Here is a 26,150-nt window from a genome sequence, read left to right on the forward strand (position 1 = left end):
ATAAAATCTATTAAATTGTCATTGTGGCTTTTGTAATCATTATGGTTTTTTTATTTCAAAGAGAAATGCATCTGGGTTTGTTTCTCCGTTACTCTGATTTCTGTTCTGCTAGTCTGTTTGCTACAAGATTTTGGTCTTTGCATTGTATTGTAAAAACAGCAGTTATTTGTAGAAAATCTGGGTATTCAGTGTTTTCCACACTACATTAATTTACTGTGCTAGGTGTTCTCATCTTTTATTTGGACTGAATTTTTAAAATACCATTAACTACATACTGTGGCTCCTGCAGCATAAAGTTCATGGAGGAATTTGACTTCAGATGATTAGCTAGAAATTTATCACATGTGACCCGAAGGTTTAGTTCTGCAGCAATATTTCAAAATACACAGTATTTAGGGAAAAGGAGAGCAAAATCGGAACATTGCCACATGGCTTACTTATTATTACACTTCAGGATCTTTTGTAGTATGAATGGTGCTGAGGAGGTCACACAAATGAATCACAAACCTACAATTTTGGTTATAAAGGAATGCTTGTATATTTACGTAGTCATCTTCAATGACTGCTGAATTCCACAGCCATATCTTTTTTCCTGTGGACAGGATGGCCAAATAGAAATGTCTGTATTACTGCCACTTCTTTTAATCTACTCTTAATACAGTCTGCATTGTTGTTCACTGCTAGCTTTCTGTTAATATTCCCATTCTGAATAGTGACAACCAAGAAGATTCACATCTGAACCTTCAGCCTGACAGGACAGAGTGAAACACACAGGCGTTCAGGTCTGCCTTTCCTTGGGATGCCTGTAGAATACATCAGTTAAAATGAATAGAACACAGAGTACTTGAATAATCATTAAATAAGGTAACTTAAAATTTTAATGAAAATAGTAATTTATCAATACATTGGCTCTACATTAATCAGGAAAAAATATTCCCCTCCCCTTAAATTATTCTCACAAAATTCATGTTAGTTTGAGCTCTTTTGATGTGCTAATATGTGGCGGACACTCACAAATTCTAGACAATTAGGGTTAATTTCTTCTGCTATATGCTTCTGCTATAGACACGAAAGAGAGAAAACTTACTCTAATGGGTAATTCACAACAAAAGGTTTATTTCATAGTTGTGAAATGCCTTCTATTTCTAAAGTTAGCCTTCTGCATGCCCCAGACATCACATAGGTGGTTTGGTTTAAATGAAGTGTTTCTGCCAGAAAAGATACAATTCGTCTGTAGTAAGAAAAATCAGGAATGAATAGTTTAATGAAACAGCACAACCAGCAAAATAATAATGCAGAACATTTTTTAAAGGTTTCAATACTTTCCAACAAGAGATTTTCTGGGGAATTACCTCCACGGTTTATTTTCCTTTTTTTTCTAATATGAAGTGCTTATTCCTTATGAAATGCATAAAATGCTTTATAAGAAATAAGATTATGGTGACAGACACCTGCGACATCTCTAAAATTGTATATCACAAATCACAGCAGGACAATCAAAATAACTAATATTCAAAATACTAAATATATTAATGCCAAACTAAATGAAATAAAAAGGAACTCTATTATTGTACAGAAAAAGCAAACTGAGCAGAGGACGTTTTTCTTCCTATTTTTAATTTTACGTCCTTTTTTATCTCAAGAGAGGTTTATAAAGACATAACTTACCTGTGTCTTAGTGGGTTAAAATAGTAAAAGATGGGCATTGTACCTTCTCTTCCTCTTATATTCCTGATTTTTTTTTTGGAAACATTTCCCTTTTAAAACAAAACCAAAACCTCCCTGCTGTCAATCAATATAAGCACTGGTTAAAATTAAAAACACACTTCATAAAATCACACCTTTTAAGAGAAGTATTATTGTTGTTGTTATTAAAAACACTTTAAAATAAAAGTACATAATTGCTAAAATACAATGAAATCCCCAAGGTAGAAGCATGTTAAGCCATATTAGTTCCAAATTACTAACATTTTTATAGTACTAGCTAAATGAATTAATAATTATTGGCTACTTATTTTAAAGGATTGCCATTTTTCATTTAAAGAGCTATGAAGTACATGCTGCACTGCTGGTAATCCTTCCAGTACCACTGTCTTTTAGAACAGAGGAGACTTCTACAGCCCTCCAAACTTATAAGATCAGCTCCCAATAGTCGCTATATACCATACGAATTCTGTATTAGAAAGAGTTGACCAGAAGTTTTCAAAATAAAAACATACAAGCAAAGCTATGGGGGAGAGCTGATAAAAGTAGCATGTGTTCATGTTCACAGTCCACACCTCTCTCTCTCTGTGAAGAAATATCTGTCTAGTCTATTCAAGGGTAAATTCAGCTCTGGCATTTTGACCACGTAATGCTTACAGAGAATTTAGTTTAAGGATCTCAGTCTGGCAAGAAGTAAGTGCTCCACTGATGCATACAGCTACCTCTGAAAGAGATTACAGGCAATTAAAGAAGATGGTTTAAGCTTCCTTTCCAAGTTCTTTTACACCTTCATCCTGGAAAGGAGGCCAGTGTGCTGAGTTTCTCAGTCCTAGAGTGTCCTTGATGTTTCTTGGTGTCAAGTGTTCACTCTTAAATGAATACGTCTGTTTCAAACTCTTTGAAAGACAGCCCTTCCATTAGCTTATACAAGTGAAAAGTAGTATTGGATAAAGAACTTTGCTGAAGGAGAAAATATTGGGGAAGAGAGGAGGCAGAAGCCCTCTTGTCTGTCAGGATTTTCTTACTCTCTGAGATTGCTCTGCGTGGCACAATGGATTTGGTTTTGAAACTGGAACAGTATAGGAAGAGAACTTCTTTATTAAAGAGAAGTTATTTCAGGGTTTCTGGTGATCAAGGCTGACTTAGAAACCCACACCGATTATCCCAGGAGAATGAATAATTAAATATTAACAAAGTTTCTTTTCCACATGAGAAAAACCACTTGTAAGTTCCAGTCATTTCAGATGGATTCTTTTTCTTTTGGCATTTAAAGAATGCTGTCATTTCCTCACTGTGTCACTGCTTTTTATATGCCTGCATAAGCAGAAAAAACCTTATGCATCACAATCTTGCCATGAATGGAAAGAGCCCTCATACAATCTCACAGGACATCTTTTGACCTAAATTGGCCTTTCAAACATAACAGCACTGCTTCAGAAGACTTGGCTTATCCATTCAGTGACTGTGCTGGCTGGGATCTCTAACTCACTGGGAATACAGAATCTGCTCAAGGTTGGGAGCCAACTGCTGGTGTAACACTGACAGATGCAGGACCCATATGCCCAAGTCTGGGTAGGATGCCTGTATCACCGGCATCTGGATGTCAGCTTTCCTTTTCTGGCTCTACTGCTGGCTTTGCTGATAAACCCGATCGTCTGTCTGCTGCGGGTCAGCCTGCTGCTGCCCTGTAGTCATGTTTCTTGGATTAGTGAGTGGTTCCTCTTTATTAAGGAGTACTATCTGAGCATAGTATGCATTCCTTAATGCTTTCATATATCACTACACATCTAATTCCAGTATTTCTACTGTTCCTGGTGATTTAGGCATAGATGATGAAATCTTGCAGGTGCAGCAAATCTGTGAAATGTGTAAATGTTCATTCCCCGTCTAGTGGCTGGGGAGCTCTCCTGATACCATCCATTACTTTTTAATCCTAAATAATTTTTTACTGCTATATATACTTTCAGGAATTGCAAGTGTAAGACATGGATGACACCACAAAGACATTTTTATAAAGAGGAAAACACACCACATTAAAATGCTCTATATGAGTAAAAAAAAAAAAAAAATCTATGTAAAAATTTGCCAATGTATCATTGACACCTACTTTAAAATTTGCATGTGTCACCGTTGACAGGCACATTCTTAACACTAAAGAAAATAAAATGCTCTTTAACTAAAATGCTGTGCTCTGCTGTTGCAACTGTTCTTCCTTAGTTGCTTTGAAAAAGTATGAGTTTTTTCCCTTTGACTTGAGAATGCAACAATACCTTAATACTTGGGAGCAAAGCTTGATAATACCCATAAATAAAGAAATGTTAACCGTTTCCTCAGGTAAGAAATGGGAAAGGCCACTTTCCATTCACATTCAGAGTCTCCCAAAATCACAGCCTCTCCATGAGGGAGGTCACTGAATGTCATTCTAGATCAAGGCTTAAGGGTATACACACTCCTAAATTCAGCAATAGCAGCTACAATGACTTCCTGCCAAGCCTCCTACGTGTCGATAATTCATACCCTCATCAGGAATAATCTGTTTGGGAGTTGGGGAAACTTTTGTAGAATGAATGCCAAAGGCTGCTAATTAGCCATTGGCAAACACTGGAAATGTGGAGGGCAGTAAAAAGTCAGTAGCCTAGACATGAAGCAACCCCCCCCTTCCTCTCCCACAGCATGCGCCCAACCTAATGTGGACTACTGCATCCTAAAATGCAAATGTGCGGGGGCCTAAGTTGACACAAATAAGAATCCCTACAATGCCCTCAATGCCAACACCAGTGACAAGAGCAGGCCTTTCTACACGAAAGTGTAGTACCTTCTGCGGGCCAGATGATGTACAGGTTTTATCTTTTACAGGCGTAGCTTTAGGAGCCTACAACTAGGTGTTCAATTGAAAATACCTATTTTTGCGTGCCAACTGCCACACGTAAAAATGGCTACTTGCAAGAAATTAGACACATAAAAACATGGAAAACTACATACAGTAAGAGGAGGGGAAAAAAGAAAAAAAAAGGACTTTCACCTAATGTTATTTTTTTGGAAGCAAACAACAAAGTGGTTTTACCAATGGGCTAGGAGACAGCTGCTATAGCAAAGAAGGTGTCCTCCATAATGGTGATTGGGAGAAGCAATTCCCATCCTCTGCTGTAGGCCTCTCTTGAAATGTGAGGAAGACTTCTGAACTCTAGACACAGACACACATCCATCACAGATTTTTTTTCTCCTTAAAGTGTGCATTAAAGGCAGATAATCCACCACTTCTGTGCTGGAAAAACCATGAATGAAGTCATAAAGATTAAAATCTTTATGTTGAGCAAAAGATAAAATTGAAGGGAAGAACAGAATAACACATATTAAGTGCAAAGCAAGCCAATGATACACATTTTAAATCACTATCTAGAATATGTAGGAAAGAATTTACAATTCATTAAATCAAACCTGAATTCAATCAGACACTATCAAAGAGGCACAGTTTTACAGTAATGTAAAATGGTACACCTAAATAGTATTCTCCTTAAAATGGAAAAAATATGAAAGAAGAAAACAATTCATTGGCTAAGTGCTGTGCATAACTAATGCACAGAATTCAGCATCGATTTGCATCTTATGTGACCTTATTAAATGTCCCCCAAAGAAAACGTGATACAATGTAATTACACACAATTACCTCACTTCTGGAAATGTTATCATTTGTTTCCATACTGCCTTTTTTATTTTCTGTACAGGTAGAAATTCTAATACAGTGACATTTAGCAGCAACTAATGGAAACAACCACTTTTAATCAACTTTTGAAATAATATACTTCAGAACAGAGAGTATGCTCTACAAGCCTGACTCATTTATATAAAAAATATTTGTATTCCCTTAAATGTTATGTGCTTTAAAGTCTGTGTAAAGGTGCTTGCACTTTCCAAGTAAAATCAGGGGATACAGAACTGCATCTGGGGCTCCAGCTTCTACAGCAGTGGGGAAGGTTGAACACACAGCTTCCATGTCAATACTTAATTTTTGTATTTCCTTAGACCTCATAGTTGCAAAAAAAAAAAAAGAAAAAGTGACTAGCTGATATGATGAAATAACTTAGAGTGAAAAGCAGCCTTAAACAATAGCATTCACATGAATCTCAACTGTCCGTGCTCCATTTAAGGGTTCCCTGTATGCAGACTCCAACATTACCTTTTGCCAGCTCCTGTGGAAAAAGAGGGCACATAGTGCTGCCCTTCACTTCTATTGCAGAGGAGTACAAAGGATGTTTAAAGCCTATTTCTAGTGCTTTTTGTTTTCATAAGACCTGAAATGAAGAATATAGTCATCTTTGAAACTGTCATCAATGTTTTCAAGAAAGTGCAGAAAAATAACACTGTTAACTTGCACAGCATGCCCACGAAATATACTTTTCCCCATTTTTATTTATTTATATAAAATCAACACCCTTTTGCTTTCTTGATGAACGCTGTGATTGAAAAAAAAGAAACAAGGCATTCTGAAACCAGGACACTTATTGTCCTCACCTGTATCTTTACAAACACCATAGAAGGTATAATTCTTTCTGGTGAACCCACACATTAGTTTATGCTGGCTGTACTTTTCAAGCCACCTTACTTCAGAGCAAAATAGGGCTAAACCCCAAATCATAGCTGAATGTAGACTCCATTAAATGGAGTTTTGTTGATGTACCCAAAGAAAAATTCCTCCTTCAGCATCTATAGGCTGCAGAAAGTCCTCCATTTCTTTTAATGACCTATTCCCTCTGTTTGATTCAATACAGCCCACTGGCTATGGAAATGACAACACTCAGCAGGTGACAACAAAACGGTCAAGAAACAGTGCTGAGATATGTCATTTTCTTCAAATACTTTCTCAGGAATTAAATGACACACTATGGTATGCTGTGTCCTGCTCAGATCAAATATTTCTTTATTAAATGAAACTGCACGCTTTTATATATAGTTAGCATATAAAATGCAGGTTTAAGTGTACTGCTTCAAGTTCCAATTGCAAAACAATTTGCTATTTCCTACCCCTCCCCCAGTCTCCTTTTAGCATATAACCCCTTGGGCAGCAACTGCTAGGATGCTGTACCTGTGCCATAACTCCAGATTGAAAGCCCTGCCCTTATGGAGTCAATCTGACGCACTTACTGTGACTGGGACAAATTGGAATATGCAAATTAGCACCTTTCGAGTCTCCTGAACCCAGGAAATCCTCTTGCTACGTGTTCCAGCTAATGGACCTGAGATGTCCCTTGTAACAGTGCTGTCTGTGCAACTCCTTTAACCTTTTCAGATTCCAATCTAGCCTTTGTTCCTAGCCCTTTTTTGAAACATGCAATGTATCAGGCTAACCCCTGTTATAATTTAAACCGGTGTAAAACCACAGCCATATCATAGCATTCAGTGGCATTTACACATGTTTAAAGTGCAAAAGAGCATCCAGCAGTGAATAGAGGCCCACAACATTAAAATTTTTATGAGAGGTTTTTCTGCCTCCTTTCAGCTTCAAATACTTATCATTACTCTGAATCACTTACACTAGTATAAAATGCACAATTAGATTTCTAAAGTTCTAAATAAATTAACATCAGGTATAAGAGTTTACCCTTTTATTATAAGAAGATGATCTTCTGAGAACACGATCTTCTGAAAAGACTATTAATCTACGAAGTACTTGAGGAGAGACTGGTGATCAAACCTAAACAGATTCCTATGCAGATTATATATTTAGCTGCAGAAAGATGAAATAGCATCTATTCTTCAATCATAAAGAGGAAAATGCTACTGGAGATGCCTTACCCCTGGAAAGGCACATTTCAAAGCAAGACACTTTCTTACCAGAGTCCTACGGCTCTTTTCACAACGTATCAGCATTTACGCTGTTTTCCTGCCTTTAAACTGTGTTTGGGTGAGGTGTTTGAGCAGTTAATAACTGGGCATTTCATGTCACCCCAAATTACTGTTTCCAAGTAGATTGTGTGTCTTTCTGTCTTTTTCTCAACATAACACTTAGTATCCTGACATTCTCCTGCCTTGTTCATTTTTTTTTTTAAGATTTTGTTCCTAATTTTATGTTCTTAAAATAATCCAGATTATTTTCTTTGGTCCTCTCCACTTAGAAATTGTATTTTTTTTAGACTGTTGTACTCTCGTCTGTGTATATACTACCATCTCCTACATCATAAATCCATCAGTTTTGTTCAGTTTATACTAAAGCATTACAGCATCCAATTTATTACTGTTATCTCACTGTTTCTGAATGACTAATTTGAACTTTATACAATTGTCAGCTTTTCTAGATAAAACATGGTTGCATACTGAATGCTTTTGATTTTGGATAGAGATGTACATTAAGTAAGTGTCTCTTTTTCTCCCTTATTGTGTTCAATGTCTGGACTGCACTTTGTTGAGAGTGATTGGTGGCCCCTTTGGTTTTGTACCTGAACGCTCTGGATGCCACTTAAACTCAAGAAGAAAACAGATAAAAAGAGGCTGTACATGACAACGAGGAGGTTCAGACTCAAATTTTAAGTATACAAAGTAGACTACGTATGTGCCTTGTAGAAATCATTCCCTCGTAGAGGTTTATACGATCCCCAAACCTTCAGTTCGAACTTGTTATGTACTCGTTCTGTCTCGTTGAATTACACACAGCTCTTCACTGCCAAGAGAAAGTTTAGGATCACTTTGCTGTGTGGTTTGATCTGTAACAACTATTCCGTCTTAATTCATCTCTTAACTTCCACTTTATTTTTGGCTACTGATGCATAACTTAACCTCTACTTCATCCCAAAAATCTTTACTTTCAGACAGCACAGATCTATGCTCTCCAACATATCCTAAGTTTTGTTGGCTTTTTCACATTTTCCTCTTTTTGCCTGCCTTTGACACATGCTAACAGAGGTCAGTTGGTAGTCTACCCCTTTAACCCAATACAGACTGCAAGAAGCTGAATGGTCGTCTTCATCCTCACAAAGTGTACCACTGACATGATCATTAGCAACTGCCCTTCACCAATCTCCAAGCCAATAGAAGTCTTTTCTGCTAACACCTTTTACAGCCTGGAAAAACCCGCCATCAGCACTACCATCTGCTGCTTCCTCACCTTTAGTCTCATGTCACTATTTCTGTGTTGACTAGTGTTATACAGAGATAACCTCATTATGTAATACTCAGAGCAACTGAAAATAGCAAATAAGAAGATAAATCTTCTCCCTAATATTTTACAGTACTCCAACACTTTCCTATTTTCCCAGTTTTTTCAATGTCATGTCAGATGGGGCTCCCTGTAATAATTCAAATGTTGGAAGAAACGAGATTTCCGCTTAGCTATAGCCTAGCTAGTCACAGAACTACCTCTAAACTTAATGTCAACCTGTACTTGTTTTTTTACTGCTTATATCTAATTAAAACACTCCAAAGTTTTACAATACTCAAACATTTGTGGGAAGACAAATTTTAGAACTATGTATTTTCTTGTTCAATTATTATTATCTCTTGTTCAATTATGATTATCCATACTGTTCGGCAAATTTTAATTCCTAACAGTGTGCTTACACGGCAAAGTATTAGTAACCGTTTTCACTACTGTGAAATTGTTAATTGTGTGTAACTCTTGTACCTTCATCCACAATTGTTCATTACTGCAAAAATGTAAATAACTTGCTCTGTTCACTAATTTCTACTTTGTCTTAACAAAAAAGATGCACAGGTTTTGCACAATCTAAACTGGCTGCATGCTGAACATGCATATTTACAAGGTATGGAAAACTGTACCCGCATGCTCTCCAGCAAGATGTCTTTAGAAAAAATGAATAGCGTCATTGTCTCGTTATATTCTAATCTAGTTATTATAGACAAATAGCAACATCTTCCAAATATGACTAAATATTGTAGTGAAAATGTATAGTGAATTCTTTCCACTTTTTGTCTATGCCAAGCTTATAGAATACCGTTGTCCTACAAAGAGTGTCAACAGTGATAATAGCAGAAATGGAGGACAAGACTCATTTGGACAACAGAGAAAAAACTCTGATACGAAAGTTTCCTTCAAATTGGGTATTTGTTTCTACACCTTCTTATTTGATAACACTCATTTATAAACTGGATGATAAAACTGCATTAATTTGAAGAGAATGTGGAAACATTTTCCCAATAACAACTTCCAATTTTTCTGGTTGAATATGGGAAAAAGCCTTTTGTTTTGTAACTATTGAGATATTAACAGTATTTGTTAGCATTCAGTTGATCATTCATGTGATCGTGAGTACTTCTGAGAGTATCACATGTATGATTCAAATTGTTATTTGCGGCGATTACACAGCTCAGTGGGATAGGATCAAGCCACTAGAACTCAATTATAGACACAGCTTTCTTTTAGTTTAGGAGTGCAGGTGGATGGGGTAGTAGCTACCTGCAAACAGAAGACTAACTGTTAGAGTGCTCACTTGGAGTTATTAATTTTCCTTTTTCCCGAGGAAACTTAAGCTTATCTGACATGCTCCAGAAAACAACCCGGTGACCCAGATATAGTCTAAGCTACTCTACACGGTAGTGGCATCACCTGGAATGATTCACTAGAAACCAGGGATGCATTCATCCCGCACATTTACTTCACAATTAATAAGGGACCCACTCTGAAGAACAGTAATATACTATGTTGACATACAAGGTATATTTGTACAATTTCATGTTACTCCTGTAATGTATCCTGTGCTGGATACATTAATAAAAGAAAAGTAATTTAAAAAAAAGAATATAAAACTACTAGAATGAGGGACATCTTTCAGTTGTTCACAATGCGAGCAATTCATCAGGCCTCTCATGTCCATAGGCTGTGGGTGGTTTGTTTGTTTGTTGACTTTAAATACAGAAAAGCTGAAATAACATCAATTATTCTAATAACCTGTGGCTTCTCTATAGGATGGGGGTAAAGACACAATTATATCTCCATGAAGTTCCATCCACAAGCTGAGGCTTCCAGTGGAGTAGAAAGGATGTGAAGTATGTTTACAAACTATGAGATTGCCTTTCATTCATGGAAAGCCTGGGACAACTGCCTGAAGTAAAGCCAAATTGCAGCATTTCAGCCATATATAGCTTCCAAGTAGTTCAAATTCCACTCTCATTCTAGGACTACATTACATCATTATCAAGTCTGTGCTGGTAAGGAGGCTGCTAACAAGTAAACATCTTGTACATACTACAGATGACTTTGCTGTGTCATCTTGGACACAACTGCACATCCACTACAAGTATCCTCTCTGAATTGTGAACCACTCCATCCAAGCTAAGTGGTTTGTATCTTGTGGCTCTTGACTCAATGATGGTGAAGAATACAGCCTATAGGGTCAGAATGTTTGAGCTGAGACTGTATTTCTTTGGTCTTAATAGGAACCTGATTTTTTTTCCCTCGTTGAATGTGATACTGCAATTATGAAGACCTTTGTTCATCACAAAATACTTTCTTAATGGAGAAAAAGGTACAATATAAAGTAAAAGGCAAATGCGAGTCTCAAAATTTCCAAGAAAACATTTAACAAGGCTTAAGAAAAGCTTCTAGGAAGGTAGGTTGGGCCCCTTTATGGCACAGATGGAGAATTCAGTGATTGTCATCCACTTGTAATTCATGGGTGCACAACAGATCTCACCATGGGACTGAATTGTTCATGAGATTGGTAGATGGGTGTTTGAGCTTTTTTCCCTGTCTAGTTCAGTAGTTCAATTCTATCAATTCTATCAAGAGTATGTAATGGGCAATAACTTTAAGGACATAGCAGAAACAAAACGGGATCTTTCATCTACTTTGATTTTGGGTTTGTTTTGGGTGTTTTGGTTTTTTTGGGTTTTGGGGTTTTTTTTTTTTTGAAACTCATGGTAAAAATCTCCATCACAATGGTTATTCATGACAGTGCTCACCATTGACCAAGTCTACCAAAAGAAAAAAGAAAGAGAAAAAAAGAGACATCATTGTTGCATTGACACTTCAGTATCTCTCCAATTTAAGGATTTCTTCTCACAAAACTAGGTAGAGGTAGGACAGTATAGACAATTTAAGACACCTAGTGTCTAAGTTATTGTGTACAGTAATATGTAAGTGTTACAGTTTCTTAACAGTTGAATAGGCACTGCTGAAGCAAAGAATGCAATTACGCAGGAATACAAATTGTGTACCACTCACTATAGTTCAGATACACAGTTCTATTATTATTACTAATACCATCTTTCTATCCTATTCTGACTTTAAAATTATTCCATTGTGTTTAATTCCAAATATTTATTCTTTAAGAAGGCATTGGTATTTTTAAAGGAAGAAATATGTATTTTTTTAAATATTAAATTTTATTTGAAAATACTATAATTTTACTTTTAATTGTTTTACAGTTCAAGTTGTAAGGTGTGTTCTTTTTTGTTCAAGAATTTTAAAAGCAACTAATTTAAATATGCAAAATTATCTTGAGTTGTTCATACGTGAACTTAAAAGCCATGCAACACAGGAAAATTAAGTAATTATGCCTCCAAGTTATTTACTGCAATTAAGCTCATTTATCATATGCAAATTAGTGCAAACTGGTCTCATTAGTTACTAAATTACTCAATATGAGCTGAACAATGTAGCACTCCAGTTTGTAATGAAAAATCCCTGTAGAGGCAAGCAGTATCAATTAAGCTAATTTGCATATGCAAATATATTCAGTAACTTTCCCTTTTCTCTATATTTAGTTCTACATTTCTTGATCATTCCTGATTATATGAAGAATATGGGGTTACTGACCCTTTTCCACACCTTCTCAATAGCAAGGCCCTGAAAAAATAAACTTCTTGCTAATTTTTACAACCAGTTTCAGACAAATTTTTGAATAGCAGGTACCGGAAGCAATATTTTTTACTGGATTTATTTAATAAACAAATATAAAATATATAGACAGAAATATAAAACTGAAGATATCTTTACTGAAGCCTATTCTCATTTTAACACCACTTTGCAGAAGAAGAATGATGTAGAAGATAACAAAGCACACAATTTGGCAAATCAAAAATCTTGTCAAAAATTAATTAATGTATTGCCATTATCTATTTTTCTCCTCTATTACAAGCATTTCTACTTTTCATCATTCAGGTGATTTTACTTGGAAAACATTTAAAAGACTTTTTGTGCTGACATGAAGATTCTGATATAATAGCGTTTGGGCATTATGTTTTGTGGTATCTTTTTTTCCACAAGCACAGTGTCTGACTTCAAACCTACTGTGGAAATCTCTTCAGCATGATATACAGCAATTGGCTGTGGCTTGGAAATTTTCTGATGTCACTAACTGACACTACTTGCTTGTAGAATCAAGACGTAAAATATCACAAGATGCACCTCCATTTCTGTTTTTACAACATCACTATAAATAAGCATATCCAGTTTTTTTAAACATACTGTATTATGCTTCTCATGTGTCTGTCAATAAATTTTGAAGTATCAAAATATTAGAAGGATTAGAGAGGCTCCTTAATTTCTGAGCTTACACTTAACCCAGTCTTCAAAATATTAATAGCAAAAGGGATTAAACAAACTATTAATTCAACTTCCTCAGATAGCAGACTCTGAAATCAAACACAGGTATTCCCAAGGTATAATCAAGGTTGTTTACTTCATTTGCAAACAATACTTATCACAATACTGCTTTGAAAATCACTTCTAGGAGCAGCAGACTAAATAAAGAACTTGTTAGAGCTGTATTCCACCACAGAATCTGTCTGACTGTTGTTTTAAAAATAATTTTGTCTTCTGGAGATTATCTTTCTACCTATAAGACCACAAGGCAGTACTTTGAAGTTCATTCAGATCTGTTAAAAGTGGTGCATTTGAATGCAGACCTAGACTTTCCTTCCAAGCGTTGATTACTCTGCTAAAATAAGACAAGATTTTAACATATCATGATAAACTTGCCACCATTATTAATTCATTTTGTCCTTTATCCATCATCAACAGTCTATTCTCTTTTAAATGTCAGAGTGAAACTTTCTATTTTCAATAGAGAGATTAATGGGAGTAATTTGGTAAAAGCACCACCCTCTCTGAAAAGGCTACACCTCAACAGATATTCAATACGATGCTGATGGTGATTTTGACTGAAAATCCTCAGTTACAGGTACAAATGCAATCCAATTTTTTTTACTAGTACTATGATAAAGTTACATCCTGAAAACACCTTACTTTATCACATACAAGTAAAAAAAAAACAAAAGGGGAATCTAGCTTAAATAAGTAATAAAATCACTAATTGTTTTAATATGCAATAAGTGAAAAACTCAAATGTCAAGTAGTTTTCGAAGTGGCCATCCTAGGTTTTTTCATTTTCATTCATAAAGGGTCATATCTAATACTTAAGGAGTGTATATAAATCAGTCTCAATGAGGTTTTATCTAGATATTTGTTATAACTTGTATGTAAAAACCATACCTTTAGGATATATAGTACATGTTTACATATGCAAAACAACACACTGACAAATTACATAAACTGAAATATCACAAAACAGCTATTTCTTCATTTTTTCTACACTTATGAGACAGTATAACAACATTTCTGTCTAATATGCAACCAGTGCTGTAGGTATTGGTGCAGATATCTTTGATACTGTAACCATAACACAAGTATTTGCTTACAAAATCAAAAGCTTGACCTAGACCTCTGCCAAGGGTGTACAACTAAATCACTTCATTCATGATTTTTGTTCCAAAGAGAAATTCATTCTACTAGTTAATTTCATGTTTTCATGTTTTCCTAAAATTATCTTTGTTGCTATTCTGCATTTAGTTACTTTATAAAGATGTGAAAAATCTGACATTACCCATAGTGCTTTTGAATGCCACAGCTGAGTTAGTACAGGGAGATAGCTCTCAATCATTTCAAATTAAGTGGAATATTTCTCATGATAATATCCTAATTTACCTCTTTCGTACCTCTCAAAAGATAATACAGCAAGCAATATATTTGCATTGAGAAGCTGTGTACATTGCTAAATAAGAGCAGTTATTCAGTGCTGCACTTAGAAAAGACTCTGTGGTTTTTACTTCCGTAATGCTGGGTTTTTGCCTTGCTGACAAAACACATCACATTTTGTTCTTAACTGCTTCTGCTTCACATTTGATTACTGCACCCAAAGAAAGGTTGTAGTAACCCTGAGAAAACAAAGCATGTGTAAGAATGTCTCCATCAGGTCATTGTTTTTCAGTTTAATCTTCCTGGAATATAACGACTTGTACAGTGTGACTAAATTCTTTGACAAATATCAGATTAGTTTTCATCTCATAGCTAAGGAGACCTAAGAGGCATGCTGCTGTTCATTTTTTTCTCTTTGCAGATTGTTGTAAATTCGTGGTATATAATTGTGACAACTGGGATATCAGGGAGGAAAGCAGTGCTAACAAACCAAAGTGGGGGAAAAAAAACCCTAAATCTATATGTGAAACGTAAGGCAAATCAAATGACCAACACAAAATATTGCTTTGTGCGCACATACACACAAATACATAACGGCATTCTGCGAGCAAACACCTACTGCACAGTCTAAACAACCAAACATTGTGATTCAGCTAAATAATACTTGCCCTCCCTCTCATTAACATTCTCCCAATCATGGGCTTTCTAAAAAGAAGGAAATATGACTTTAAAAAAAAAAAAATTCTCATTAATATAAGTGCTGACAACAATACTATTCAAATTATTGGCAGAAATATGACTAGCTAGTTATTTTAATTTTTCTTGGAAAAGCCATTTTTTTACCTGTAAAATATGACTTCCCAAATGTGATTCAAATACTTCAATGGCAAGGGCACTGGGACTTCTCCTGCGCTGGGCACCTATAACTGAATAAAAAACAGTTATGTTGCAAGGTCTGCACATTCATTTCTAATGCATCCCTGATCATACCATTTCACATCAACTATTTAAATACGTTTTGCATTTTAATACACCACTGTTAATTTCAAATTTGTCTTGCATATAGTAAATAAAATTGGTACGTAATTTTCAGTGACTCAAATTTGAAGGATAAAAGAATTGTTTTTTAAAAAAGATCTATTTAAATGTCCAAGAACTCTGGAAATGAATCGTTTATTCAAATATATCCCAAGTCCCTGTAAAAGGTTTTTTTGTACATGGTGATGACAGCATGCAGAATTTAGTGAAAAATACTATTGAAAAAGAGGCTACGCATAATGTAAATGTTTTGAAATGTGGGGGATAAGAACTAAATATTACTCAGGAATTAGGAAGATATGAGAGATTTATCTGAACATGTTATTTATCTTATTTGAAACTGAAATGAAGTAAACACAACATTAAAAAGTCAACATTTGTAAACACATCTGAGATATCAAAGTTATTGCTATGCATAGGGAAGTACTGTCGTATCCCAGATATCCACGTTAGTTGCTGGAATAGGTATTTGAAACTTCAGCTTCTACATTTAAATTATATAGTTTAAAAGTACAAAGTGAGTAAGAGGCAGTTATGTTTCAAAGGGAGCACTGACTACAAAAAGGGCTGAGAAATCATAAAACCAGTATGTCGTTAAACTCTCTATGCCAGAAGCACAAAGCCAGCAATCCAGTCTGAGTGTAACCAAACGTAGGCATGTACTGCAAGCTGAGGTTTCTTCTTAGGTCTAGGCTGTCTTTGCCACATGACCAGAGAAAGCTAGAGCACGGAGAAGAGGGCGCAGGGCTGCAGGAACCTTCCCTTTCTTTCCTGTCTTAGTGCCAAAGCCAGGCATATCCACAGCAGAGAGAAGAGGTGAAGTTCATTCTGCACCCTTTTAAAGTGTGTACAAAAACATTTACATCCAAAGACCCTGATGGTCTAATGCCTCTGGAACCATCATAGCACTAGTGAATCTTAACGTATTGCTCTCTTTACAACGCATAAGAAGAAAAACGAAATACCAAGGATCCACTAAGACAAGCAGAACGGATGACTGCCATTACTGAACAGGCTAGTTTAACACCAATGAAAACAAAATACAGAGCAACAATTTCTTAGTCTTCTATGATACTGGCTGCCAAACATGATATCAGTAAGAAAAGATAAATGCCAAGTAATGATAGTCATATTGACCTAAAAATGTAATATCATTCCTTATTGATGCTCCATGTAATTTCCTTGCAGGAAATTCTAAGCTATTTACACTGGGCAAACAGGTGGCTTCATTGCTAACAGATTCAGGCAATAGCTCGTAATTACAAATGGTGACTGCTGTAGAGCCAGTATTTTCTAAGTCTTCCACTTTACTCTGAAAGTATTCATGGACATAGATGCTAACAACTTCAGAGAAAAGTCTTCTTCAAGACTTCTGCTTTACACTGCAACAAAAGTTGGTAATAGACAAACTACTGTACTTGTTTTCTTTTTAACTTCAGTTAGTATAGTGACTGACCGGACATGTCAGCATATTATTATTCTTTTAGAAGTTTTAGGTACTTAGTCAGTCTTATATTTTTCTATATCAGCCTTCTGATTCTAAATCATTTTGCTTCTCTTTGCACTGTCTCATCTTTTCTATAGCTGTAGTGATGCCTACTATAAACAGCAATGCCTATTTCATGAAAAAAAATAAGAGCATATTAAATTTTCTAGCAACTTAGACTCCTTTAACTTTCCTTTTTGCAGACAGACTTAAAGATGATCCTTCTTTTGTCCTTACTATCCCTCCAGATAAGTTATCAAACGTATGCTTAAACTGGAGTTGTACCTACATTTCTGAGAGAAACTTTAGCTTTAGCTGTGGGACTAAACAAAATATATAGCACTGTAAAGATTATCAGTATTCCCTTTATGATTGCTATCAGGTAGCACCGTGCTTTGTATGGTCATTTCATTTATAATCTACCAGAAACAAAAAGAAAATTCACAGTTTTGGCCTGCTAGGCATTGCATCATAGTAGTCTCCATAAGAGCACTGTAAAAAGCAAAAAACCCCGAAAAACCACAAAATCTCCCTGAAATCCTTCAGGTCCTTTCATTCTTCTATCTAGACTGTGTTGTATTTTCCACACATTGTCTGAACACATCACCATTTGGAATTTGCCTTCTGATTAATTTTCTGTTTCCTGCCCCATATCCTTCCTTTACAATCCCCTAGCATTTTAAAGTGTATCCATTACATATTGAATATCACTCCCAGTTCTATGATATTAATTGAAGGGTTTTTAGCATGTGAGTATCATAACCTGAATAAAGTGCATGAAGACAGTGCAACACTTTTTAAAACAGTATCTTTAACTTTAAATGATATTTACATGTAAGTCATCAGTTCTTCATACTTGGGACCCTCTCAGTTCTATAGCTCAAATGAAAACACTTCAAGGTCAGTGAGTTACCTAGAAAACATGAGAGGGCCAGATCTTAGCTTTAAAATTTGTCAATTAAATCTTCTATCAATGTCTGCATCCTAGTGGCTGGTATACACATAGACAAATATCTTGTAGTACTTTCATGCCATTCAATTAATTGACATTTTTATAGCAGTAGAACTCTTTGATTTATGTGTCTTGCACTTACTCAGGTGATGCGGGGTTGTAATGACAGTTCCTAATTTTACAACCAGCATAACTAGGTTACATAGAAAACCATTATGCTTCTGGTAGCCATACTGCAACTCTTTTTTGGTAACTGGATAGATGTTAAATATGCACTTTCTGTATCTCATTCATTTCCCCAACTATAATTCTTCACATTTTGAGGAATGAGACAAGAATATTGAGATAAATCTAGAATAAGGGAAACAATCTTATTTTATTTGATCTTCGGACTTCATTGCCTCATTATTTTACTTACTCGAGCTTTCAAGATTTCATGATACCTATCTGCATTAAAAGAATATACCATTTTGGGTATACAAATGCATATCACATTGATACCTTTCAAAAACATGGCAATCTCACAGTCCAATCACAGCAGAAAGCCTGTTATTTGTACTGAATGGATTGTTGGCATGACAATAGATGAAAGGAAGACATAGACTGAAAGAGTTGGATTAAAAAGCAGGCTATGATGTTATTTTATTCTAAAATTTCAAAACATAAACTATAAATACTGAACTGGCTTCCATCACACAAGCCACAGCCAGTGATCTCTAAATCTCTCACCCCATGGATGGAACCATCAGTAGCCACAACTCAGCTGCTCACAGAAATCTTGGAAAGCAAGGGATTTAGGATTTATCTCACAACATCTGTAAATCAAAGTAGCTCAACAACCTTTGCAGACCTAAAGATCTGGATGCACATCTTTTTTAAAAATGTGGATTCCGTTTTAAATGCAGACTCTTTACAGAAACAAAGTACTGCATGCATGAACTAAATTTCTTCTTTTGAGTAACAGGAAGTAGGGGAAATCAGGATATGGACAAGGCTGAAGCGTGTGTACCAAACTGCACCAGGAGTTCACAAAGGAAACAAGTTCCAAACCCAGGTTAAATTCTTCCAAACTTCTCCTGTTTTAGTGGTACGAACAAACGTCTCTAAATAGGCTTTTTCACATGTGGTCATATTTTGTACTGTCTACATTTTACTGACAAAGCTTAAGATTTGAAGGCACAATTGTTGTGGTTAATCAAAAAGTTGACTTAGCCAATATTTGTATTAAATATTGACTGTTAATAGTGTCAAGAAGATAGAGATTATTTTCATACACTTCGTAGTGCTGGAGTAGAGGAATCTGCCTACTAAAATCTTTTACTTTCCATGGCATTGGACCATGACTTTTACTATCCAGACTGACATGTCTATTCCTGGCATAGGATTATTCCATAACAAGCTATTAACAAGGAAAAAATTCTAACTGCTCACTAATTCCTCCTTAAATTTCTTCCCTCAGTGACTAATCTGGCTATGCATGATGTGAAGTAAGAACCACATCCCTTTCAGTGTGTCTTGGGGGCAGTCTAAGCATGCTTAATGCAATCTCAAGAGCATTCGCAATTGTGCTAGGAAGAGTGGGAAACTATGGAAAAGAAAAATGTAGACTGCCTAACAAAGATTTCCATGCATCTTGAAGAGAGAGGATTCCCTCTTAAACTCACTTCTAAGCTATTGGAGCGCAGAATGACCAAAGACCGGTGTTCACTGTGACTTTCTACTAGTGAAGACAGAGTTCTAATTAAACAGAAGCAGTATTCCTCGATCACTAGGAGTGAAAGCACGTATCACCAGCACAATAATCAGTTCCCCCTAAAATACTTTTGTGAGACTTTGCATGCCACTTTTCAACATAAATTGGTTTTGTGGAAAGTTTGGTAAAATTCAGATCAAGAGTTTTTAAATTCTGTTGCTTTGATAATAGTTTTAAAACTAGTTTTAAAAACTATTCTGAACTTTTTAATTAATTCCCCTGAACTATTATTTACTTATAAAGGCTTTTTCTCAATTAGCCTCAAAATCCTTATTTTTGTATTTCATTTTGTTGACTTTTTTGAGCAGCACCTTTCTGTATGCTTGGAAACATGGTGGAGGTGGACATAGGGCCATCCTGCTGCACCCTTTTAGGTAATCTGCTGTCTGAAGAATTATAAAAAACCAGACCCCATGTTTCACTTTTTTGATCTTGAAGAGCTCTAATTATGACTGCCAATGAAGTCAGACTTTAATTAGCAAAGCCTGAGCAGATCTACATAAATATGAAAGTTTCTAAACACCTAAAAGAACATTATCCGTTTTATTCACAAAATGTGTAAGCATATCAGGCTAACTGCATAGAAGCTTCACATACGGTTGGCTAATATTTCTCCCCGTAGGTATCAACAAAATACATGATCATTTCAGATGAGACAGCATAAGAAGCAGAGTTGTCTGAATTGTCCCAGATGACTGTATGTGCAAAGCAGTTCACAGCATGAGCGTGGCTATAATCTTTTAAGTACTCTTTTCCTGAGGTTAACTTTTTTTTGTTTCAAAGTAGAAAAAAGGTCTATAGAAATTACAATACAATTTCTAATACATTTGTCTTGGTGTAAAGTAGATTCTACATGAAAATTTATCTTTTGTTATTTCTAGGAACAACCCCAAATGCTAATGAAAGAACAATGCAGTTGAATGTAATAATCAGGGTGGTTTTACAGGAAGAGGTGAGATGTCATCTTAAAACCTTGAGACATAACAAGTAATTTGCAAATGCTTAAAAGCTGTGTTTTAGAAGAGATGGGCACTGACTGAGGGGCTAAACTGAACAGAAGATGCAATGTCAGGGAAGGACAAAGTGTAACCAACATTTGGCTCAGAAAGAAAGGCCAGTATTTATGTATACTAACATCCACAGAAGCTTTTTTTTTATTAATTCTTTTACTTCATATTTAATACCTTGTGATGGATATGGTTTTTTTTCCATTGATTGTTCTTTGCTATCTCATTTATGATTGATTCTAATTTTTGAAAGAAATCTCCAGCAAGAGTGAACTCCTCTGCCTGACGTGTATGTGGAGGACATAAGGCATTAATGATATATATTCAGATCCTCATCTAAAGTGAGATGAATGATAGGCAAGCAGCATGATGTAAGCAGAGAAGTTGCCCTCTGATTTGGAAAGGGTATCCAAAGAAAGTAAATGTCGTCACCAGTCTACCTCACCATAAGCCATCATATGATCCAAAATTTAGGTCTCTTATCCGCTTTCACAGATGGGAAGAAGAAATAAATCTCAGATGGAGTTGCAACATATGTGGAAAGGTATTTTATCTTAGTTTAGTAAAGCTATGGGAATCATTAATGCTATGCCATTACCAACTAAGTATCACAGCAATAAAGTATCAGAACAAATTTGTCACAAAGGACTACATGTAAGATGCATAATGCAATATATGATAATCAACCTACAAAACTAACAATGGCATTTCAAATCTATTTTTTGTGTACATGAATGCCTGTTATTCTAGATGTCCATCTTCCAGTCACTAGTTCAGAGCATGTGATCATTAGTAGGGAATCCATGGTTGAGAAAGTAACCCAAAACTTTCCATGGAATAACCAAGTAGTTATCAAGAATGTACTGGTTAATTAAAGAAAATGTTATGTAACACAATTACAGGTGTGTTTTATTATTTCCAGTAGTTCACCTATGATGCTTCATTAAAAGCTCTAGGAATTAAAAGAATTTTCAGTAAAATTTGCTTTTCAAATTCAAGTTGCTTAATACTTTTAAACTTTTTTTAATAGCTTTTTTAGTTTCAATAACTTAAAACTGATCAATTTAAAATGTTGTCAAAAAAGCAGAAAGTACTATATCACTTGTTGATTGGACTGGAATCAATGAAGACACATAATGTGTCTTCCCCTTAAAAAAATTCAAAGTGTATGGAAAAAAGAAACTAGGTAAGTGGCTGTCTTAGTGTAAGTTTTCATGTATTTTATAAGCCTGTTCCTTTTCCTTTCCCAATTATTTTCATCTGGTTTATAATTCTGCTCCTTCCCACCAGATTTGTTCTTCCGGGGGTGGGGGTAGGGTGGGTGGGAGGAGGAGACAAATTTCTTAGGTCCTAAATGTCTCTTTTTTTCTTTTCTGAACTTAACATTAAAACCGCCAAGAATGAAAGTTAAACACACCTTAAAAATAAGTATATTTGAGATTTTTATGTTCTCTACTTGATAACTCAACTAGCACATTTCTTAATTAGCACTTACTTGTACATTTTAAGAGTTTATTTCAGAGATTTTTCTTTTCACTGTGAAGGATGCAGTCTTTGCTGTGCAAGAATTTCCAGTCATCTAAGAAAAGAGAGTTCTCCATCTGTGGCTGGGGGAGGGAGCACTGGCCTTTCTCCCACACTGTAGTAGTTACTATAGGAACTATTGTGCCTCCTTCAAAAGGGCTACAGACAGGGTGATTAAAATTCTTCATGGGAGAACCCCCACTCTTCTTGACAATGAAATTCTTCAGGGAGAGGGCTAAGCCTCCAGTTCAAGAATGGCAGCACCTGAGGGAGTGATGTGGCAGAGAGAATCAAAACTGCTTTAAATTGAAGCACAGGGAAAAAAATACAGGGGCCTGCACTCCTGCATTAATTTTCTTCCCCTCCCATGAAATACAGGAACATTGGCCAAAGCTCCTGAGAAACAGGAGAAGGAATAACTTCATGCAGCCTCCACCGGGTAAAGGACAATGCAGAAAGTAAAGAACACATAATTTCCATTAAAATCAATAGCAGGAGAAGCAAAAGAACTACACCAGCCATAAAACAATTAAGGGTAAATATTAACATTCACTCTGGCCATTAGCATAAGGCAGCAAAATGCATTTTAACATGGAGGGGAGGGACCAATGTCTCTGATAGAACTGAATTAGAGCTACCTCCCACCATCAAACTCACTTTATACTGGTTGTTTTACAAATATTTACAATGTTGTCTTTTGCTCCCAAAAATCTAGGAGAAGGAAAAATTTATACAGAACGTAAATAGGAATTGTGATCCTAATACAGACTGTTCACTTATATTGCACTCTCACAAACAGATACAATAAGAAGCAGATAACTCCACCTATTCTTCAACCATAGACCAATATTATTAGATGGCGGCAGTCTTAAAGAAGAGAAAAAAATGGCTTTACATTTCAGTCCAGAGAGGATGAGTCAAAAATAAGGGGCAATGTGAAAAGAAGCACAAAAATGTTTTGAAAACTGTCACAAAATTAGGTGGGATAGCTGAGAAAGTGCTGGTGGAGACAGCTGCAAGTAAAAGATGCTTTAGATATTACTGTAGCTTTAATGAAATTGGTTTCAATAATTAAAGTGAGATAGGAGCTTCCCAGGAAATCCAATTGCTGTAAAGAGATGGGAGAAGTCGTCTACAGAAATATGGAAGAGAAAGAGGCAAAGTAGAGACAGATGTGTGAGGCAAGGGAGAGGGACACACAAAGGTGGGGTGAATTGAGGGCTTAAAAATCCAGGAATTTAGCAGTGTTTCAGATAAATGTCCACTCTGCGAGATTTGGCTCTACCAGTGGAAAAATGCATAAACATTATGATAGCATCAAGAAATTCTTTAAAATTCAGTTCCCCCCCCAAATGAGTGAGAGTATGGATTACTTATTCAGACACAACAATAAGACACTTATTGGAGTAATAGTTCTATTGTCTTATTTTTAAACTACTATTAAAATTCCTCTGGGAAGAAAACTGCTGTCACCCCTTTCCAGCTTCAGTGCTACAGAAATGGTTAGTGTCACTGATTCTGTTCTCAGGAGGAGGACAGGGTATTAACATCAAGTCAGAACGGTGTTATATAGTGTCAGACTATACTTGCTGGTAAAACTAAGAGGCCTACATCTGTTGTCTTGCTTTTTTTTCCAGTCTGATCCCAAAGGTTCATGTTATGACATTTGTAACATCTGCTACAAATGCGGAGGTAAGTCAGGCACAACCTTATTACTTCCAATCTAACGCTCCATCCATCCACAGGGCTTTCATATGCCACTAGTATGTCAAGGGGACCAAAAGCTGTTCGATCTACATGAAGCAAGGTATAATATATTTGTGAAAGTCAAGAAGAAGAAACCTTGCCTTGTTATGCCCCCCCTTTTTTGTTGTCTTAAATCTTGGCAGTGTTATTTCAGAATCTTCTGCGAACAAAACAGGCAAGCTGCTCCTCCTTAGAGCCAATACAATTGCCTTTTTATGCCTTAGACAGTGGTGTGCTACAAATGTGCAAGCTGTGATTCACATCCTCCCTGTTTTTACTAACACTGAAACATATCCAGCTTCCCCTAACTAGACCATCCTATACAGAGGTCTCCTTTCTTGCATAGCCCTCTTTTTCTTCCTTCCTTCTCTCTGTATTTTGGTGGGCTCACTGCATCGTTTTATGGACAAACTTAACTTTTTTCCGTGCTCAGTGGAAAAATGCAACTCCTGACAGACAAAAATTACTTATTTCACCTGTGGTAACAAAAAAGTAAATGAATGAAGAAAACAAATAATAAGATGCTTTACAACTAGCATTCTTTCCATTAGCTTCTCATTACTATTGGCGGAATAACAGATGTGAACTTTTATTGATATATCCACAGTACATGAAGATTTAAATACTTAATTGTTAATGGCCTAAGATACTGTATGCTACGAGATGCTATGCTATCATTGCCAAGTGTGATGCTAAGGCTACGGATTTCACAACCCTCTGCACAGGAAGCCAACCATTCACTATGTGGCTACAACCGCCCACTGAATTTTCTTAAAAAATACATATAACCTCTTCTGACAGCAAGTGGAATGTAATTTTAGAAACTAACAGCTTTAAATGTTATTGAACTAGGTAATATGTTCAACACTCAGTATCAGACACCAAAAAAAAGACAAATTTCACATTAGATATAGTCATTTAAATTCATAACAAGGGCTACAGAACACTGCATGGTAGCAAAGGGGAAAGAAAACCCTGCACCTGATGCAAGCAGTTGTAGGTTTTGGCCACCTGCACTCCTAGCATACTCACTTTTTTCTGTCATAGCATCACAGGCTAAGTAAAAGTAAGCCCCCCACCTAAGAACAACACTGGAAAAGAACAGACCCCCTTATGTTAACTGAACACCAAAAATTAAAAAAATACATCAAACATTGCTATTGGCAAATGTAGGAGTCGCATTCACCACTGGAATACAAAATCCAGCTATGATATAACCAGACAATTACTGACTAATGCATCATTATCCTACCAAAGTAGGTGACATACTGAAACGAATCCAAGTGCACAACTATTTAAAATTGTTTCTGGTTCTAAGGTGAATTTAGGGCTTTACTGCTTCTACAGACTTAGTTTTATGACTGATGCGTGTAGGTGGCGGATTTGTTTGTACGCTACATGTCTTTTTTCCTTTTTGTGATGCCATCAGAAGAAGATATAATGAAAATGCATAAATGAAATGAGACTGGGTACAAGTCTGCAATCAATCCACATTTTCAGGGAAGAAATCTGTATCCGTTGCCAAAACTGAACTGGGTAATTAACTGAGGATTCTGGTAAGAACCAACTGTGCCACTAGTCAATTATTTTTGCTTGTCTTCCAGCTGCTCCTTCTCTCTGTTCATAAGGGAGACTAAGAAAATGCAACTATTGAGAATTTGGTGATTTCAAAAAATAACTGAAGAAATTTAAGGAGATTACCAAGACCAGCTGTAGTAGAACTGTTACAAATGCTTAAAATCTATTGCTTAAAATCTTAATTTCTCACTAGGGGAAAAAAAAAAAAGATCGAAATTTTCACCAAGAACTTTTATAAGAGGTAAAATAGTATTTCAGAATTGCTAAGGACTGAAAAATGACCATGCATAAGCTACCCTGGAAAACCCCAAGTCCTAATGAAGCAATCTTCAATGGAAGTGGTCACACACATCAGAATACTGTTTAAGTCCTTACAACTGGGAGATGGAACCGCTTGTTTTTAAAAGCACTGCTGCTTATGAAAAAAAAAGGGT

General features: G+C 35.9%; 1 protein-coding gene across 6 annotated transcripts in view; it reads right to left on the reverse strand.

Annotated features, from left to right (window-relative positions):
- NPAS3 (neuronal PAS domain protein 3) overlaps window positions 1-26,150 on the reverse strand; it is a 623,692-nt gene that overhangs the window by 297,728 nt on the left and 299,814 nt on the right. For 4 of the 6 annotated variants that reach the window (XM_075151690.1, XM_075151692.1, XM_075151689.1 and 1 more), the window contains one exon: window positions 15,476-15,558. In XM_075151690.1, the coding sequence (XP_075007791.1) occupies window positions 15,476-15,558 (83 nt within the window). The remainder of the gene's footprint in view (window positions 1-15,475; window positions 15,559-26,150) is intronic. The other 2 variants (XM_075151693.1, XM_075151691.1) reach the window with 1 other exon arrangement.

The sequence above is a fragment of the Calonectris borealis genome, chromosome 5 (assembly GCF_964195595.1).
Source record: "Calonectris borealis chromosome 5, bCalBor7.hap1.2, whole genome shotgun sequence".
In the NCBI taxonomy this organism is placed as follows: Eukaryota; Metazoa; Chordata; class Aves; order Procellariiformes; family Procellariidae; genus Calonectris; species Calonectris borealis.